Consider the following 22060-nt stretch of genomic DNA (forward strand, 5'->3'; position numbering starts at 1 on the left):
GCCTAGGATGGAGCTTTCCTGTTTATAAAGAGAGAACGGATCGGCTAGATTTATTTTCCTTGAAGTGGATAAAGCTGAGTGTGGAACTGATTGAAGCATACCAAATTTTGAGAGACAGAGATCAGATAGATTGTAGCACTAGAGGGTATAGGTAAATATTTAGAGGGGACCATGAGAAAGACATTTTTCATCCAGGTTGTTGGAAACAGCCTGAGTGGGTTATGGAGGCAGGTACTTTCTCCACATTTAGGAAGCATCTAAACAAGATTAATCGATTTCCATAGTATGGAGACGGGCCCTACCTGCCAACTCATCCATGTCAACAAAGATACCTATGTAAGATAATCCCATTTGCTTCCAATTGGCCCACACCTTCCTTTTCTATCCTAAATGTTTTTTGTTCAAAAACACTAATTGGACTTGATCGACCATCTCCTCTGGCAGCCCCACCTATATACCACTCTGATATTCTTTATATCTTTTCCCTCATCCTAAACCTAAAAAAACTAAACAATTATGCCCCTTATCATTTTATAAACCTCAAAGTTTATCCCTCAACCTTCTTCGATCCAGGGAAATTAGTTCTATCCTTATCCAACCTCTCTTTACAATTCAAGGCCCCCAGTCCTGGTAATGTCCTTGCAAATCTTTTCTGCTCCCTAACTTAATTACATTCTTCCTGCAGTGTAGCAACCAGACCTGCACACAACACTTCCATGTATGGTCTCAACAACATTTTATACAGCTTTAACATGATGGCCCAACACTTGTACTCAATACTACAGTCAATGAAGTCAAGTATACCTTTGTGGCGTGATCAAGGACCACTCGCAGCCACAAAGCAAGAGTCAAAGGCTTTATTGATCAGAAGACCCAGACTTGTCTCTACATGCTGCTGGCTCATGTCCAAGGCAGGCATGAGGGAGGAGACTAGGGCTCTCAGCCTTTATTAGGGGATTTTAATGGGAGGAGCTATAGGTACAGAAGGCAGGTCAGCCTCCCCAGCCCAGTGAGGACGTGCCCACAGTACCATGTTTTCCACCACATTCACCTCTCCTTTTTTGAATGAAGTCCAGCGGGGTGATATGGGGCAACGTCCATCGGCACGGGTCTTGTAGTCCATACAGTTCAAAGGTTCAGCCACTCTTGTGGTTTTATTTGGCATTGAGATCTCCAAAGAACTGTTGCTGTATTGTTGGTTGCACTGGAAGGCAGCTTGTTCGCTCAGCTGGGTGTTGCACAGTGTCTGTGTCTACCAGGTCCATAGGGGTGGGGAATTTGTTTGTTAACAGTGAGGGGGAGGGGGGAGAACACTCCAGTGTGGGGGAACACTCAGGGGGCCGTGTTGGAGGTGGGATCACTACTTCATCTGTCAGGCTGATCTCTGGAGGTACCAAGTGCACCTCCCATGCCAGAACCCCTGCTCGCGCCAGGTACCAGATGGACACTGTATCGTTCCATCCGTCTGGTTACTTTACCAGTGCATTCTGAGGGTTCGCATGCAGGAGGTACACTTCCTCAACCAGTGAGTCCGCCTTGTGCGTTCTTACATGCTTCTGGAGAAGCACTGGCCCCGGGGTCGTCAGCCAGACCAGCAGCGTGGTTCCTGACGCTGACCTCCTTGGGAATGAGAACAATTTCATGGGGCGTTGTGTTAGTTGGCGTGCAAAGTAGGGACCTGATAGCATGCAGCGCTTCTGGAAGGACCTCTTGCCACTGGGATACAGGCATCCCTTTTGACTTGAGGGTCAAAAGGACGGCCCTCCAGATCATACCATTCTCCCTCCCCACCTGCCCATTCCCACAGGGGTTGTAGCTGGTCTGTGGTTTGCATTCCGCAAAGACCGGGCAATTGCAAGTCAGCTCCCTGACTTCCTCCACTGAGTAGGGAAGGTTACGGGCCCTTACAAAATGGTACAGTCTCTTGACCCCGGGGTGGCAGAAGCTATCATGGAGGCGATCAATTTGCACCCTGCCGCAGGTCCCCTGGACAGGGCATCAGTTGGCTCATTGAGCTTGCTCAGACGGTACAAGATCTCATGATTGGAGGTGGACAGTTCAATTCTCCACCTCATGATCTTGTCATTTTTGATTTTACCCCACTGTTTATTGTTAAACATAAAAGCAACACCTCTCTGGTCCGTCAGCAGGGTGAATGGTCTGCTGGCCAAGTAGTACCTCCAATGACGCACGGCCTCCACTATAGCTTGTGCCTCCTTCTTGACAGGGGAATGCCTGCGTTCAGGGCCTCGGAGGGTGCAGGAAAGAAAATGCCACTGGCCTGCCTGCTTGGTTCGGTGTGGTGGCTGGAGGCATCACTTTCTACTTGGAACGGGACAGATTCATCAATGGCGTGCATCCCTGCCTTGGCAATCTCATCCCTGATGCCCGGACAGGCCCGCAATATCGTGTTCCACCACAGGGAACTAGGTACCTGTACCACTAAGGGTGTCACACTCCCATGCACAGGTCTGTCCACACATGTACTGTCCCACCCTGACCACTCGCAAATTGGAAGAACACCACCTTATTTTCTGTCTGGGTATTCTCCAGCCACATGGCATGAACATTGACTTTACTGCACACCTGCACACCTTTTCTTTCCCCTCCCCCCTTTTCTTGTCTTTCCAGTTCTTTCACCCACACAGCCATCCTCCTCCATCATTGCTATTATCCCTTCCCTCCTTTCTCCACCAATCATCTCCTGCCTTCACCACCCTTCTTCTCCCGCCCCCCCCCCTTTTGTTTGAACGCTCGCCGGCATATTCTCATACTTTGATGAAATGCTCAAACTCGAAACGTCGGATATGTATCTTTGCCCTTGGTACATAAAGGACACTGTTTGACCTGCTGAACTTCTCCAGCATTTTGTGTTTTTACTTCAACCACAGTGTCTATAGAATTTTATGATTTACTCCTTTTCTTGTACCACTAGGTGACTCTGTTCTACAACACCCTCCAGGGCTCTGCACTCCACATGTCCTGCCCTGGTTTAACTTCCCAAAAGGTTCATCTATTCTTTCTTTGCCCACTTTCCATGTTGATCAATATCCTGTGGTATTCTTAGACAATCTTCTTCACTTTCCAGTATCGTTAGCAAACAACTTACCAAGAGCCAAACACGCTGCCTAAATCCTCATCCAAATTATTAATATGCTCGACAAACAACAGGAAACAAGGCACCGGGGTGGGGGGGCGGGGGGGGGGGAGCGTGGTGTGATCCCTGTCCTCCCTGGTCAGACTTTTAAGTATTGGCTGGCTGGGGAGGAGGGGATTGCACTGATTTCTCTGTTAGTCATCAGTCACTAGTGGGTAATCCACACCCAGTATTTTTAGGGAGTTACGAACTTTTGGTAGTTTCTTTGGGGGGGGTTGTTGTTTTTGGAGGGCCTATATATTTTAATTTGAGTGTCCTATATATAACAATTTTTTTTATTGTTATTATTAATTTTGTGATTATTTTTGGTATTTAGTAATTGTATTAGATATGTCAAATTTGAAATTTGCTACTTTTAATGTTCAGGGATTAAATAAACCCGACGAAGCGTAAGAGAGTTTTGGCATATATCAAAAAGATGAAAATTGATGTTGCTTTTCTGCAGGAGACACATTTGAATGAAAAAGAAAGTATTAAATTGAAGAGGGTTGGATATGTTTTTTTTTCATTTAACGCTAAAGCTAAGGGAGTAGCAATTTTGATGCATAAAAATTTACCTTTTGAATTACAATCATATTAATTTTATTTTTTCTGAGGATGACTGGTTAAGATATTTATCATGACAGTGTTGATAAATGTTCGTTATGCAATGGTTAATTATAATTTTTTTACACCAATTGTATTTAACACCTGAAAAGTTTTTTAAAAATATGATTTTAATGAATCAGACTCTTGCTTTAGATGTGGTAATTCGGTTGGAACTTCTTTTCATGCTGTTTGGTTATGTGTACATGTACAATCTTTTTGGAAAGCAATTCAACTGTTTTTGGAACATTTGTATAAGATTAAAATATTTTTAGACCCGACAATATTTTTGTTGGGTAAGTTGAAACCTTTGAAAGATTTGGGACTAGATAAATTTCAGATTGCTTTTGTATATTTAGCTTTATCTGCAGCAAAAAAATGTATAGCAAGTACATGGAAAAATGCTAATGTGATTGATATTAACAGATGGCATAATGAGATTAAAACTTGTTTGGTAATGGAAAAAATTACGTATGTTTTACATGATAATTATTCTTTTTTTCTTAATAAGTGATCTTTATATTCAGAATATTTACATTTAAATTTACTTTGATTAGATTTTGGTGAATACCTTTTAGTTTATATTTTAGTTTTTTTTGGCTCTCCTAAAGAGAGCTGGCTGAGAGAGGGAGGGGGGATTTCCTTTTCTCTTTTCCTTCTTATATTAAAAATGTTTTTAATTGTTCACAATATGTATCTTTTTCCCACTGTATGTAATGACCTTGTTGAACGAATAAATAAAGTTGTGAAAAAAAAAGGAAACAAAGCACCGATCTCCACGGCATATCTCTGGTTACACAGGCCTCTAATTAATCTGAAAACCAAATTTCTACCATGCAGACTAACATACTCCTGGCTCCAGGATTACATGACAAGGAGCAACATGTCAGCCTATTTACACTTTTCAGCATTGCTTTTTCAAAATTACCTGGAGTTAATAAATACAGCTAGCTTTGTCTATTTGTTCATTAGTGTCAGGAATAAAGCTCACAATTATCAATCTAATTTGGCAATCTAAAAAAAAATTAGATACAGCTGAAAGGAAATTGTTCATTGGATGGGGAATGTGAATGTTTCCTACAAAGAAAATATGTTGTGCTTATTTCCTTTATATGCTTGCCTTGGTTTATAAATTAGTCAGACACTTTTGGTGTAATCAGTGGCCTTCCCAAGTTCACAGGGAAGGTGGTGGTGAGTCTCTTGAAAATGGTTTCATGTAATCAATTGGGTTCCTCTGTTGCTTCACAGCACAAAAAACAGTTTCATTGATGCCAAAGCAGTTAAAGGCAGAACCTTAGTGAACCTGCTACATTTTTAATTGACACAAATTTCATTACACTGGACAACAAAGATTTTGCTTCCTGAACAGTTTTGGGTGTATTTTATGTATTTTAGGCTACTGATCATGAAAATAACCATAACATTTTCCGATCACACACCATTTTTTAGATCTAACCTATTTTTGTGGTTTCCTGTAAAATTTTAAACCTGCTTCAAGCATTCAAAGCCACAAAGATCAAAACGTCACTGAAAATTCATTTTCTGCATTCACATTTGGACTTCATCCCTGCTGATCTTAGTGTAGTCAGTGACGAACATGGTGGAAGGTTTCACCAGGACATTGCAACCATGGAATAGCAGCATCAGGGCAACTGGAATCCATCAAACCTGGTGGACTATTGTTGAACACTGACACAAGAGGCTTCAGATGCTGAGTACAAATGAAAATCAGTGGCAAAACATTTTTAGGTCATTTGAACCAACACAATATGTCAGCATCATTATGCGATTAAACATGTTAAATTCAATAAAAATTAATTTACTGTTTCTCCAACTTCCCGCGTGATACAACAAATCTGAAATTATCTTTGTGTTCAACTTGAAGTTGCCTATCATAATCCCCAATTTTTTTTTTTTTTTTTTTTTTTTTTTTCGGGAAAAAAATTGTTGTCCAGTGTTAACAATGTAATAAATCAGGAAGTAAAATCCTGATGTATCCACATTTTAAAATTATTGATTAACAGAATGTGGGTGTCGGGGGTAGGGCGGAACCCATCGCCCTTCTGGTGAAGATATCACATTGTGCTGTTGGGGAGGGAGCTCCAGGATCTGGACCCACTGATGAGGAAAGCACAGCAAATATGTATCCAAGTCAGGAGGGAGTGCCCACATTTTGCCCGTATGCCCAATGCTATTGTTCTGGTGGTGATGTAGGCGGTGGGTTTGGACAACACTGTAATAGTGCTGTCAAGCTCTGTACATTTTGCAGATGGCATGGTGTATCTAATGTGCATGAGCTGTTAGATTTACAACTGCAGTATTTCAATCCTCTGCAATAGCTGTAAGAGATAGAGGAAGGAATGAAAGCAGAAAAGTAAAAAGATCTCCACAAACTCAAGGAAACCAGATGAGGAAGAATGCCATCTTAATCTTTGCAAAAAGTGGGAGGATAAATTATCTTTAGAGCATTGAGATCATCTTACAATCTGAAGCAACTTTACATTTAGCCATAGATGGTAATGGAACATATTAAAGGAGCACAGAGTCCTTTCACAGGAAAGGCAACATTTCTGTAATTTTAACCACTTTCTTCTATTTTATATAATGCCTCGTGGATGTGTTTGTGCCCACATGTACATGCGGGTAGACTTTAAACTTTCTACTCAACTTCAACTGTAACCACTTGGTTTAGTCCAATACTGTAACTTATTTTTAAGTTGTCTTTTTTTTTAACCTTTGCAAATTTATCAGTCTGCCAAGCTGTGGAAAAACCCCAAATGTACACCATCACACTCCATGGCATCAACTGATAACATTCAGTATTTTGCTGTCCCCAACCCTGATTACATCAAGGCATTAAATATCTTGCACGTATTTCATCATCACCTTATCTACCTTTGTTGTCTCCTTCAGAAATCCTCTGACTTGTACATTAAGGTCCCAGTGTCCCTCAATACTTGCTAGGGTCCTTCCATCCCTGTGAGACAATCCTGACCACAGGATTCCAGTTGACATAATCACCCTTCACTACCACCTCTGTCTCCTGTTGTCAAGCCACATTGGGATCCAATTTGCCAACTTTTCCTGGATTCCGCTACATTAATCTTTTGAGCCAATGTCTAACATGGGACCTAGTCAAAGTTGTCACTGAAATCCGTGTGGACTCGATCAAATTCATACGGCATGACCTCCCTAACAAAACCATGCTGACTATTTTTGAATAAATCCATCCCTTCCAAGTTTAAATTAACCCTGTTCCTCAGAATTGTTTTCAACAACTTTCCTATCACTAATGATTAGCTCAATGATAGATTTCTAAAAAAAAATTAGTTGGCAGAATCGTGGAACTGCCAAGAGTCTTAAAAAAAACTGATATTAAAATTTGTTTACCAATAAGAGATACTGCATTCAAAAAGTTAATGAATTATAAAAATCTGCGCTGCTCAAAACACCAGATGCTGGAAATCCCACAATGGCCATCAGTTTGTTAACTTTGAAGATTACTATGTTTAGAAACACAAACACGTAAAAAAAAACCGCATTTTGTATTTGCTGAATATGTTTCAACTTGTATCATGCCTTTTGCATTTGTTTCCTCTCTCTTCCCAACCCTGAAAAGGTATTATTCTGAAGCAACAGCCTAGATTACATTGCAGAGCAGTCTGAGGTTTCATTTTTTTAAACTTAGGAAGAAGTTGGCTACCATTAAGCCAAGTCCAAAATTCTATCTCTCATTCCAACACCTTCAAGCAAATTCCAGCCTCTCTGAAAATTTTATGAACTTCATTTAAAACACCAACATAAAATAAACATGCAACATTGACTTACTTCCCCTGAGCTCAAAGATTTCTCCGATGAGCATGAAACAAGGTTCAGCAAGAGAGTCTCTTCTGTAGTCAACCTCATCTCCATAGTCTGACAGATCACTGTCCTCCTCGGCCTCCTCCTGAGGATGCAAAAGAAAGCAACAAAATACACAGGAGGTGAAAGGTTGCAGGATTGAGGTCCCAAGGAGGCAGCTTCAATGAACAGAGTTTCGGGAGGAAAAGAAAGAAATGTAAACTGGGAACCACAACAAGCTGGCATTCAGATGTAGCCAATGGAAGGATTTATAATAAAATAAAATTCAGGGTGGCATGGTTAGTGTAGCAATTAGCACAATGCTGTTATCACACCAGTGAATGGGGTTCGAATCCCGTGCTGCCTGTAAGGAGTTTGTACGCTCTCCCTGTGTCTGCGTGGGTTTCCTCCAGTGCTCCAGTTTCCTCCCACCCTTTGAAACATACCGGTCGGTGTTGTAGGTCAATTGGGTGTAAATGGGCAGCATGGGCTCGTGGGCCGAAAGGATGGATGTATAAATATAAATTTGATTTATCAACAATAATGAAGCTGAACCAATCGTTCAAAAGAACACTTCTCAAAGCTTCCATTATTGGGGGATTTTAAAAGGAAAATTATTGATGCCTGTAAAAAAAAGTTGGTGCTAATTCAAAATCAATGTACATAGGGAACATTGTATTTATTTATTTATTTGGGTTGTGGACAGTCAACAAGGCCAGAATGTGACTGATGGTCAGCATGGGGTTGATGGACTGAATGGCCTGTTTCCATGCTACGTGACACTGATTTTAAAAGCCTTTGAGGTGGTGGTGAATGGATCGATAAGGGAAAGTGCGCGATTGAGCTGCTGGGTCAGGAATTCTGGGATATGGTCTCTGTGAAACAAGGCTAGTGTATGATTTGTGGAGGAACTTCCAGGCAATGGTAATTTTAGACCTTGCTATCCTTGTCCTTCTAGAAAGAGAGGATGCAGATTTGACACATTGTTGCAGTACTGTAGATCAATAAATAAACTTAATAGCATGTATTTATACATGCCTTTTTGTTTAATGATGTTTCAAAGTACAGTAAAATCCCTGGTATAAGGGACCTCTGGGGATTGGTAGATGTGGATAAGTGAATTTTCTGGTGGCTTGAGGCTGCGTGTTGCATGATTGGTGAACTAATCACTAGGGTTGACCATTTTTAACTTTCATATTTTTACCTAGTTCCTGTGACTTTTTTTTGTCAGTTGCTTGAATTCTGGATAACAGGGCTTTAACTTGGCCAAAAAAGAATGGAAGGGATATTGGGAGGAATGAATGGGTCCATCAGAGCAGAGTTTAAAAAAGGTTGGCATGGATGAAATACCATGCAGTCGGCAAGAGGAACTCAGATTTTGGTCTATGGCTCAAGACTGCCTGGGATTTTGGTGGGGGGGGGGGGTTCGGGTAGTAGTAAAAATAAGAAAGGAGGTCATACTACACAACAAACTCATAGTCAGGACTGGATTTAAACATGGTCAAGGGAGGAACAGATCATACACTTTATTATGAAGTTTAAGCACTGATATAAAAATGAAAATCGAAATGAATTAAACCACAATTCAATTTAAATTACACAGAGCTTCACTGATATGTACCTCTTGATGAGAAAAGAAATCTCCGGGAAGCCTCTCAAGAAAGGTAGACAATGAAAAGGTCGACTTCTTCCCTTGCACATCAACAACTTTCAAGTATTCTGGGGAGGGGCTTAGAAAACCATAAAGTGCCTCGCTCTGGCAAAGTTTCTCATCTGTCAGAAGCTTCTGTAAGAAGGAAGTTCATGTAATATGGTTGCATCAAATTAAAACAAAATGCCAGAACAGCAATTGTTCAATTCTATCTGGGCACCAGCCACTGAATTTCAGAGGCCTAGTTAATTTTAAAACGATTATGAATCTACATCTCAAAAATGGTTATTAACCTACATTTCAATTTTTTTTTCTGTTGTCAAGAAGACATAAATATGAATATACTAGTGACTCATTTTCACAATTATCAAACTGCTATATAATAGATATTGCTGAGTTTTTAAAAGGAGAGAGAAAGGGAGAGGAGAAGAAGAGAGAAAGAGAAAGGGAGAGGAGAAGAAGAGAGAAAGAGAAAGGGAGAGGAGAAGAAGAGAGAGAGAAAGATGAAGAAAGAGAGCATGTGCAATGACTCATTTAATCAGACCAACTGGTGTCTTACTAAAATGTTGCCTATAAGGCCTTGACAAGTAATATTCAAATAATTTCAAGGACTTAATGCCCAAAACTGTGATTCATGTAGAAGCTATTTCCTTTGTGATAAGTAGAGGGGGGACAAGGTTCATTGAGTAATCTATGATTACAATATTCTGCTGAGTATCTAAAGGGCAAGGTCAGGGTGACATTGATGAGGTTCAGAAAACAGATTGCTTCCATTTCAATTAGTATCCTGTCTGAGGAAGGCAGGAGCCAGAAAATTAGGAACCCCAGGAAATATGCTTATTAAATCTAATCAAAATTTCAATAACAAAATTAGATGCTGTGGCCAATCTCTGTCAAGAATATCCAAAGGAGAATATGGAACTGCAATTTCCTATCCCAACTCTCCCTTTGGAAAAGCATCACGTGCGGAAAAGCTTAGTAAACACAGAGGCTCTTTACGCATTTCTTTCCAAATAAAATTTGGCAAAAGACTGTTTAAAAATAAAAGTGCAAAAGTAAAAGTGCAACATTTTTGAAACCTCAATGATTCATACGTTTTGGGAGAATATCTTTTAATATTTATCAACAATTTTTAAGATTTAAATACACCCACGCCCTTTAATTGCCCTGTTTGATTTTTCTCGTGAACCGGATACACTTTTGTCAGGTTCTCAAGAGAAATTTTAGATTTTAGCACGTTGCTGGCCAGATGAGCAGTTTTAACTCTTTCCGACTCATGCACGGTGGTTACATGATGTAATGACATATCTAAGGTTAGAGAAAATTAGATACAATATTAAAGATAGAAAGCTTCAGATTGAAAAGATATAGAAAACCATCACAATTGGCCGTTTAAGATAATTTATAATCTGGCTGGAGGGGTACTAGGTATCAAAACCAAGATGTGAGGAATTGAAGGGTTCCTGACCGTGTCGGAGGTTCAAATCTGGAGTTTGGTTCGCCAATGGTTTGGACTGGACTCTGTGTAGCTGCAGGGGCTGTGGAAGCGCAGGTGGCAAATCTACAGATACTCGGTTTCTTTCTTTTGCTTCTCTCCCTCTCTGAATGCAAGTCTGACTGTGAAAGTCGCTTAGGCAATTCCTGCTGGTGGAAAATCCGCCTGCCTTGCAGCAGGCAAAAAGGAATTTCATACGATATGACACAGTTTTATTACCATGATAAAAATTGAATCTTGAATTGATAGTTGGTACCAATTATGGATGAAATTTGTTGTAAAATGCATTTATATTAATCACATGATATGTATATGTAATGATATTCCTTTGTTAGATTAGACCATGTTATATAGGATTATTATGTTAAACTCAATAAACATATTTTAAAAAGAAAGAAAAATAAAACCGAATAGGTAAATGTAAAATAACCTAAAATCATATATAAACTGATTTAAATGGCCACACATATCAGTGTGGTATATGAACTTCTAAGGGGAAACATAAAATTACCTACCAAGTTAAATTAACCAAACATCTATTGCTACAAAGTATAGGTAAGATATATTGCAAGGGTTTGAACTGATGATTAAAAACATTCATCTGACAAACTTCTAAGAATGGGACAATTGCAGTAACATCAGTAAACCTGTAGATTGTCTTGATTGTTTCATTAATACAAATCGTTCTGCATCAATGAAGCTCTCTGGATATGGAGGCGTGTACTGCAACGAGCATCATTTGTTTGTTTGTGCATTTGCATGTCCTTGCACTGAAGGAATAGACATCAGGTGATAATAAACTTCAACATTGCAAGATGTGATCTTATCATTATCTATCATTGGAAAGATGAACATGGAAACCATGTCCATGAAAAGAGATGCCAACAAAAATGCCTTTGAAAATATCATCGAAGCAAGAGAAGAGTATCACTGACACGGTAGATGACTGATCAAAGAGAGAATTTTTCCACTGCTGGGACAATAATCAAATGACATATTCTGACTATTGACTTATTCCACTCTCTTTTGAATCTTTACAGTGAAAGGTTCTAAACTCAAAACGGTTATTCTCTCCACAGTTGCTGACTCCATTATTTCATTTTTTTTCCAGATTTCCATTATATGAAATTTTCAATTTCAGTATTACAAAAATTACCTCACTGAGGATTAAAAAAGTCATTTTATAAAACATGGCTCAAATTAACATTGTGACTGGATCTACAATTTTTGAGATTTTCTTACCTGTAAAAAATTATTCAGCTGGTTTTTGGACTTATCTAGGAACTTCTGATCAATGGATTTAAAAGGCAGTTTACTGATAGATGGTAGCTGTGCCTTTTTTAACATTGGAAAGCACTGTAAAATACAAAATCAAATGTTCACTGCATTAATTGCACTATTATTAGTGGGCTGATATGTTTGGAACTGCAGCAATAAGTTTGATCTACATGGTTCAGTTATCTTGATTGATGCTTACAACAAACAGGTGACCACACAGCCATAGTAGATAAACTGTTCTATTTTAATCAGTGAACATTTGGAAGCAATGACCAAAACAAACAGGGGAAACAAAACTCCTCTTTTTTAATTCCTCCCTCAAGCATGGTTTTCCTTTTGGTCATGTACATATGGTTGTTCAGCCTCAAGTTGGTGCAAAGCAAGGTTATGAGAATGAGGCCTGGAGCAAGAGGACATTGCGACGAATACTCAGAACATTTTTTTTCCCCCGATGGAGGCAACAAGGATGTGATCCTAAAACTGCGTAAACCAGTAAACAGAACTTAAAATGGTAAATCCAAACAAAATCATAGAAGCAGAACAATGAACAAAATAACTTACTCCAGACTAATTTCCGCAAGTTATTCATAACATAACATAACAATTACAGCACGGAAACAGGCCATTAGGCCCTTCTAGTCCGCACTGAACCAAACACTCCTCTCTAGTCTCACCTACCTGCACAATGACCATAACCCTCCACCTTCTTCTCATCCATAGTCAAGGTGATTGAGTCACGGAGAGAATCTAAATAGAATTGAAAATCTTCTGAGCAGCGAGAGATAATTGTTGGCTTTCTCTATTGATAGTCTAGTATCTTAAGCCTTGATCAACTGCATTTGGATTAGTGATATGAATATGGTAAAATACAGAATTCTGTTGACACCATGGTTAAGTGAAGAAACACGCAAATGCTGGAGAGACTCAGCAGGTCAAACAGTGCCTTTATGCAGCAAATATTTTGGGCTTGTATCTTCACCTTTGCTACATAGAGGCACTGTTTGATCTGCTGAGTCTTTCCAGCATTTGTGTGAATTTACACTGTGATTGGAGTATCTACTTTTGCAACAAATTCTGTTCTTTAACCTCTGTGTTTGCTGATATGATGTCAAAAAGTGTCTCTCAACTGATTCCTGCTTACAGGTTATGAGATTCCTCAGCATGGACGAAAATGCCAGACTTTGGCCCACATCAAAGCAGCACCAATTGAAGATTCAGGCTCATGTCACAGTCAGCTCCATCAATCAGTTTAATTACCAAACTAATAATGAACAGTGCTAACTGGGGAGTTCATACAAAGAGCAAGCATCAACTGAGTTACAGAGAACAGTTAAACAGGTTAGGATTTTATTCCCTGAAGTGTAGAATGAGGGGAGATTTGATAGAGGTATACAAAATTACAAGGGGATTGACAGAGTAAATGAAAGTAGGCATTTACAGAGGGTAGGTGAGATACAAACCAGAGGACATGGGTTTAACAGTGAAAGGGGAAAACTTCAGGGGGAACGTCTTCACACAGAGTTGTGGGAGAGTGGAATGAGCTGTCAGCTGAAGTGGTGAATGCAGGCTCAATTTTGACATTTAAGAAGAATTTGGACAGGTACATGGATGAGAGGCTATGGACTGGGTGCAGGTCAGTGGGACTAGGCAATAAAAAATGATTTGGCACAGATTAGAAGGGCCAAAGAAGCCTGTTTCTGTGCTGTAATGTTCTATGGTTCTATCAAGAAGCTGCACTCTGGATGATGAGCGGAGAATGCTCCTGGCACTGTGGAATTATCCTTTGGATGATTTAAAGTAAAAAGGAGCTCATGTTATATCAAGAAGGTTGAGGAATCCATTGAAGCAAAAATCTCCATCAGCTGAAAGCAAATTTACAATTCACGCAGGGAGATGTAGGTTGATAAACCTTGCCAAGGCTGATTTAACTGAAAGTAAATGATTCACACCAGAGCCTGACGGCCTAGGCCTGCATGACAGAATAACAATGAAGACACAATGTTGATGGCCCTTCAGCAAAAAGAGTTCATAGTCTTGGGAGTGACAAAGGAACTCCAGCTGTTTACGTGCTTGGACCAGTTAAAATAAATGGAAATAAGGAATTGGAGTTGGAAGAAAAATGGACCTATCTCCCTTCAAATCAAAGGAGTACCCATGGGTACCCACATGGGTCCCAGCTATGCCTGCCTGTTTGTGAAGCTATTCATGCTGCTAGTCTACACAGGCAAGGCCCCACAACTCTTTCTCTGCTGTATTGATGACCACATCATGGCTGCCTCATGTACCCGTGATGAGCTCATCAACTTAATTCACTTTGCTGCCACCTTCCACCCCGATTCTAAATTCACTTGGCCCATATCCAGCAACACTCTCCCCTTTCTAGATCTCTGTCTCCATCTCAGGAGATAAGCTTTCTATGGACATATTTTAAAAACCTACAATTACCTCGACTACACTTCTTACCCAGTCCCCTGCAAGGATTCTATTCCCTTCTCACAATTTCCCTTTCTCCACCATATCTGTTCCCAAGATGAGGTCTTCCATAAACATGGCTTCCCCTCCACCACCATCAACTCAGCCCTTACCTGCATCTCTTTCATTTGCCCAGGCTCCCTCTGCCCCCAGAAGTAACAAACACAGAATTCCCCTTGTCCTTACCTACCACTCTACTAGCCTCCACATTCAACACATCATACTCCATAATTTCCAACACTAGACACATCCTCCCCTCTCTGTCATCCATAAGGACCACTCTATCCTTGATCCCCTCATCCACTCATCTCTTCCCACCAATCACCCCTTGGCACCTTCGCCTGCAGTTGCAGCAAGAGTAACATGTGCCCAAACCTCCCCCTTCACCACAATTCGGGGCCTCAAGCAATCCTTTCAAGTGAAGCAACACTTCACGTATATCCACAAGAATTATTCCTATGTGCCCTTCTCTACATTGGAGAGACGGGACGCGGACTGGGAGATCGCTTAGCTGATCACCTTTGCTCTGTCTGCATCAGTTTCAGGGACCTCCCAGTGTCCAACCACTTCAATTCAGTGCCCAGTTCCCAGGCTAAGATATCTATAGCCTCATTTACTGTCCCACCAAGACCACCTTTAGATTGGAGGAGCAACACTTGATTTTCCATCTGGGCACTGTCCAACCGGATGCCATTAACATAGACCTCCGGTTTATACTAGCTTATTCTCTGTTCTCCCTCCCTTCCCTTTCTCTTTGCCTTCTTTCCTTCAGGTCTACAACCCCTTCCCTCTCCATTCACAGAGACACCCCTCCTCCCCTGCTTGCTGCTATGGTCTCCTTCCCTTATCCACCTATTACGTCCTGGTCTGGTCCGGATCTATGCCATTGGGACTAGGCATAGATGGGCTGGTTTCTGTGCTGCAGTGTTTTATGGTTCTATGTTTAGCACAGATTGATCAGCCAAGAAAAGTTTGTACAAGGCAACCATCAGCTAAGTTAAGGGTTGCAAGCTCAGCAGTTTCAGTGAATTGTAATAAAGCAAAAATATTTGTTAAAAAAAAAAATGGACAACTTTATTAATGTGTATGATTTTGATCATATGTTGTATTTTAAGTCATAAAATCAAACTACTACATGGCACACACCTTGATGCCTGAGTCAACATTCTCAGCATTTGCAAACCTTGTTTTGAAATTTATTTAAGTATAAATGATTGAAGCATGACCTAATTGAGACATGAAGGGAGAGAGAAGAAACTATTTCCTTTGGAAGTAAAAATCAAAAGAACATAACAAAATGACAACTAGGCCTCTCCAGTTGTAGAATCAGGCAGAAATTACAGCACAGTACAGGCCCTTCAACCCACGCTCTGGTGCCGACCTATATAAATGTACTCAATGATCTAAACCTTCCCTACCTCACATCCTCTATTTATCTTGCAACCATGTGCCTGTCTAACAGTCTTTTAAATGTCCCTATTGTACCAGCCTCCATCACGACCCCTGGCAATGCATTGCAGGCACCCTCCACTCTGTTAAAAAATGACCACTGATGTCTCCCCTGAACTTTCCTCCCCCCATGTTAAGCAGATGTCCTCCAGTATTTGTTACTGTTGCCCAGGGTAACAGGTGATGCCTGTCCACCCAAAGTTCAAATTTATTGTCAGAGTCATACATGACATCACATACAACCCTGAAATTCTTTTTCCTGGGGGCCAAGCAGAATTTGTACTTAGTGGTAGTGCAAAAAACGGTACCCTATCTTTGCCTCTCATTGATTCTCACTGAGAACAGTGGAAAACAGTGAAAGATGGAAGTGTTGAATGGCTTGCGCCAATTCTTCCTTCTTACAACGTGCTCGAAGCTGGACTAGAACTCAAGCCTCCCTCCTCCTTTCTCTCGCTTAGTTACCTTCCCCCTCCTGGCCCTCTGCTACCCACCCTTAGTGATTTCTCTTTCCTCTCCACACCTCATCCCCATCATCTAGCTCCAAGAATCATTCATTCCAGCACTGAGCAGCTGACCTCCTTAGAGATGGCTGGTTTGGCTAATCTTACATTGGCAGGGTCACCACAGCATTTTCAACCACATTTCTGCTCTCAACACCTAATACATGACAAAATGACCAATATTCATGTTGGGCTGTCCCCAGCATCCCTATAAATTCTGCAGATGCACTGTAGAGACGACCTTGTGCAGTTCGAGATCTGCTCTGCCCAGAGATTGTGAACACAGCTCAACTCAACACAACCCAACGTACAATCCCTGAAGAACAAACATGATGAACTCCAAGCCAGGCTTCAACATCAAAGAGTCGTCAGAGAGTACTGTGTGATGTGCTTTACAGAAACATGGCTGAACGCGGACATTCCGGACATGGCGCTGCAGCCCAAGGGCTACACCCTCCATGGCACTGTCCAAATATCAGTGTCTGGAAAAACCAGGGGAGGCAGTGTTGGCATCATTATCAATTCATTGTGGTGCATAGGCTTGACGGTCACGACTCAGTCCTGCTCCCCAGACCTGGAACATCTGGTGACTAAAGAGTCACCCATTCTGCCGAGGGAATTCACCGCCATCATTCTGGTTGCAGTGTACATTACACCCCAGGCTAACTTCAGGCTGGTAGAGGAGGGACTGAGAACCGTGATTAACAGGCATGAGACATCACATCCCGATGCCCTCCCGATCATTGTAGGGGACTTCAATTAGACCAACCTGAAGTCCCTGACAAACTACCACCAACACGTCACATGCGGGACCAGAGGAACCAACATCCTCGACCACTGCTACACCACCATGAAGAAAGCCTTACCACAACCACACTTTGGCAAGTCTGATCACCTGGCTGTGCTTCTACTCACAGCATACAACCAGTGATGGAGGATCACACAGCAGTGGACCACAAAGTATGGTCGAGGGAGGCAGAGGACTGTCTGCAGGACTGCTTTGAATTGATGGTCTGGATCATATTCAAGAACTCAGAGACTTGTCTGAATATGCAACAGGTATCACCAAATTCATCAAGACCTCCATGGATGATTGTGTGCCCATGCACAAATACCGGGTGAGCCCCAACCAGAACCCCTGGATGAATCACAGAATTAGCAACCTGCTGACGGGAAAAACAGGGGCATTTAAGGCCAGGGATTGCAATCTTTACAGGAAGTCAGTTACAACTTGTGGAAGGCCATCTCTGAAGCAAAGTGGCAGTTCTAGAGGAAGCTAGAGGCAAAGACAAATACACGCCAGCTATGGCAGTGAGTGCAGGCCATTAAAGCCTACAAAGTGAGGGTGAACACTGTATGTGCCTGTGATGCTTCACTACCCAATGAGCTGAACACCTTCTATGCCTGCTTTGACAAGAAGAACCAAACAGTGTCTACTAGAATCCTTGAAAAGGCTGAGAACCCTGTGATATCTGTCTCTGAGGGCAACGTCTGAACATCATTCAAGAGTGTGAACCCCCGCAAGGTGTCAGGCCTTGATGGCGTACTTGCAAGGGTACTGAAAATCTGCGCTAACCAATTAGCCGGAGTGTTCACGGACATTTTCAACCTCTCAGTGCTGCACCTGCTTCGAAAGGGTATCAATCATCCTGGGATCCAAGTAATGTGAGCTGCCTCAACGACTACCACCCAGTAGTATTAACTCCTACTGTGAGGAAATGCTTTGAGAAGCTGATCATGGCCTGAATCCACACATACCTAAGCAAAGATCTGGATCCACTACAATTTGCCTATCGCCTCAATCGCTTCACAGCAGATGCAACATCGCTGACTCTCCACTCAGCTCTGGATCACCTCGAAAACAGCAATTCATACATACGGCTGCTCCTCATCGACTTGGCCTTCAATCCCATTATTCCCTCAATGCTGGTCAAGAAGCTACAAACTCTAGACCTTTATACCCTGCCTCTGCAACTGGATCCTTGACTTTCTCATCAGAAGACCACAATCAGTATGAATTGGAAACAATGTCTCCTCCTCACTGATCATCAACATGGGCACCCCAAGGATGTGTGGTTATCCCACCGTTCTACTCATTATGGACCCACGACTATGTGGCCAAACGCAATTCCAATGCTATTTCCAAGTTTGCCAATGAAACCACAGTTGTCGGCAGAATCACAAACGGCAACGAGGAAGCGTCCAGGAGGGAGATAGATCGGCTCGTTGAATGGTGTAACGACAACAACCTTGCACTCAATGTTAGCAAAACCGAGGAGATCTTCCTGGACTTCAGAATGAAGTCAGAGGGACACGGCCCAATCCTCATCGAGGGCTCCATAGTGGAGAGGATCAAGAACTTCAAATTCCTGGGTGTTAACTGTCCTGGAGTTTCCATGTTGATGAAATCACAAAGAAGGCTCGCCAGCAAATATACTTTGTGAGGTGTCTGAAGAGATTCGGTATGTCACCGAAAACTCTCAAAAACATCTACAGGTGTACTGTGAAGAGCATTCTGGCTGGTTGCACCACTGCCGGGAATGGAGGCACCTGTTTCATCTTGTATGCATATGTGTGAGTTCTTACACAACATATGGATGAAGGAAAAGGTTCTTTACTTTAAAGTTGATGTAAACAGCCCTGAGGCATGCCATGAGGCTGCAAGCCTCCATTACAAATCTCCCATACTGCAGTTTCCCCTTCTGTGTCAGCCCCTGCTGGCAGCCAAGTCTAATCAAGCAGGAACTATATCCTTAAGACCTTGCTAGTAGCAAATGCAACCATGATCACCATCATTACAGCACCAACTCTCAGGACAAGAATAAACTCCAGAGGGTTGTTAACTCAGTCTGAGACATCACGGACACCAGACTTCACTCCATCGAGGACATCTACATGAGGCAATATCTTAAAAAAGCAGTCCCTATCCTCAAAGACCCCCACCACCCAGGCCACGCCCTCTTCACTCTGCTACCACTGGAGAAAAGGTACAGGAGCCTAAAGACGAGCACTCAGCAGCTCGTCTTCTTCCCGCTGCCCTCAGATTCCCGCTGCCCTCATATTCCTGAATAATCAATGAACCAAAGACACTGCCTTACTTTCGTGCACCACTATTTTTTTAAAATTTATAGTGATGTTGTAAGAAGGTTATAATATGAATGTTTTGGCTACGCTGTTGCCGCCAACAACACCAAAGTTAATGACCTGTTCGTGACAATAAATTCCGATTCTGAGATCACCACACAAACCCCCATCAATTTTATCGACACATCCCAACGCCTCAGAAAAGGAGCCAACATACTAAATGACTCATTCCACCCCAGCTACACCTTTTCACCCTCCTGTGGGGAAGAAGATTATAGAGTATGAAATCACGCACCCCAGATTCAAGGACAGTTTCTTTCGCAACTATGATCAGACTACCAATCAAATTTTATTCTAGTAAAATAATGACGCACTGCTATTCTACTTTCTGTTGTACTTGTGTATGGACAGACTTACTGGATCATACGCAAAACTTTATCACTGTAGCTTGGTACACGTGTCAAATAATGTAAACTTGAACTTCCTTAGCCATTGACGTTGAAAGGGGACAGGAATATTGCTCCTAAACTAGTCATTTTATCAAGTGGCATGCAAGATTACAAAGGTCTGAACTTCGTACCCACTGGAAATGAGAGCTCATAAATTCTAAAAAAAAAAATCAGAGACACGTACCTCGCAGAGTTTCCTATGTAGTGCATGGAATTCGCTGAGCTTTCGAACAACCGTCCAGCCGTTATTTTCACGATCAGATAGATTCAGCTGCACCACGATTGAATAGCACGACATTTGTTCGCCATTCTCTTCCACAATCTGCCCAGAAAAATGGGAAATAAAAGTCTGAATCAAAGAAAGTCATTTCAGCAGGCGACAAATTAAATAGGTCAATCTCAATGGGCTCAAATCAGCACTTTCTATCAGGCCCATCAGTCCAGAAGCTCAGACTGTCCATAACAAATCAAGACAGTGTAGCGGCTACTACAGTAGAGCTACTAAAGTAATACAAACACACACGCCAGATTAGTCAACTCAAAACTGATTTATTCAGACTTTACAAGCTTCTTTTATATACCGCATGTCCTGGGCTCCACGGGACAAGGTGGGACGTCATTATGAGTTTGCTGCCAATCCACAGGACTGGCAGGTTTAAATTAAGCCTTGTGAGTGTCCTGCACCTTCCGGCAGGAGACTCAGCAGATCAACTTGCCGTTCCTCGGGTCTCAGTATCTCTCGCGTGTGGTCCATTAGGTGAGTATTCAGCTGTCCGTATTATGGTTCTGCACGCCCGCAGAACCGTGCTAATGACAGTTGGCGATACCACTACACGGCCGCCACAACAGTTACCAAATACTATAAAAGAAAACTTGGGTTGCTTCCAAAGATGTGGTTCCAGCCACAGGTGTCGGAGATTTGATGAATGATACAAGGTGCTGCTCTAATTGAAAAAAAAAAGGCTGGAAACACTCAGGTCAAGCAAGCAGCTGTAGAAATCGAAATAGTGCCAAACAGTTCAAGCCCAGATCCCTTCCATACATGCTCCCTGACTTGATGAGCGTTTCCAGTATTTTTGTTTTCAGATTTCCAGTATCTCCACATTACCAGATTTAGGCCCAGCCTTACTACGAGTTCCCAACATTCTGCTCCACGTGGTCCAGCAGTAGGCCCAGTCTTACTACAATTTTCCAATATTCTGCTCCCACGTGGTCCAGCAGTAGGCCCAGTCTTACTACGAGTTCCCAACATTCTGCTCCCACATGGTCCTGCAGTAGGCCCAGTCTTACTACGATTTCCCAACATTCTGCTCCCTTGTGATCCAGCAGTAGGCCCAGTCTTACTACGAGTTCCCAACATTCTGCTCCCACGTGGTCCAGCAGTAGGCCCAGTCTTACTACGAGTTCCCAACATTCTGCTCTACGTGGTCCAGCAGTAGGCCCAGTCTTACTACAATTTCTCAACATTCTGCTCCCATGTTATCCAGCAGTAGGCCTGGTCTTACTACAATTTCCCAACATTCTGCTCCCACATGGTCCAGCAGCAGGCCCAGTTTTACTACAATTTCTCAACATTCTGCTCCCATGTTATCCAGCAGCAGGCCCAGTTTTACTACAATTTCTCAACATTCTGCTCCCATGTTATCCAGCAGTAGGCCTAGTCTTACTACAATTTCCCAACATTCTGCTCCCACGTTTCTAGCAGTAGGCCATCTTACTACAAGTTCCCAACATTCTGCTCCCACGTGGTCCAGCAGTAAGCCCATTCTTACTACGAGTTCCCAACATTCTGCTCCCACGTGGTCCAGCAGTAGGCCCAGTCTTACTACGATTTCCCAACATTCTGCTGGGAAAATCATTTCTCCAACAGACTTGTTGAATTGGACACCAAACTGACTTCAGGAAGGAATCTACATAAGAGAAGGGAAAGGTTCCATTATTGTCATGTAATACTACATTTAGAATGTAACATACATGAAATTCTTTGACTTTTGTCTACTGTCAGGCAGACAGAGGGTCAACACTTTGGCCAGCGCCCCTCACAGAAACCTACAGCACCTGGTGTTCCGAGGCAGTCTCCCCTCCAAGTACTGACTAAAA

General features: G+C 42.0%; 1 protein-coding gene across 6 annotated transcripts in view; it reads right to left on the reverse strand.

Moving 5' to 3' along the window:
* The window catches only part of snx25 (sorting nexin 25), a 367103-nt gene that overhangs the window by 43620 nt on the left and 301423 nt on the right, over positions 1-22060 (reverse strand). For all 6 annotated transcript variants that reach the window (XM_069939621.1, XM_069939646.1, XM_069939613.1 and 3 more), the window contains 4 exons: positions 20145-20282; positions 11971-12084; positions 9204-9368; positions 7571-7688 (listed from right to left, as the gene is read on the reverse strand). In XM_069939621.1, the coding sequence (XP_069795722.1) occupies positions 7571-7688; positions 9204-9368; positions 11971-12084; positions 20145-20282 (535 nt within the window). The remainder of the gene's footprint in view (positions 1-7570; positions 7689-9203; positions 9369-11970; positions 12085-20144; positions 20283-22060) is intronic.

Source organism: Narcine bancroftii, chromosome 1 (assembly GCF_036971445.1).
Source record: "Narcine bancroftii isolate sNarBan1 chromosome 1, sNarBan1.hap1, whole genome shotgun sequence".
Lineage (NCBI taxonomy): Eukaryota > Metazoa > Chordata > Chondrichthyes > Torpediniformes > Narcinidae > Narcine > Narcine bancroftii.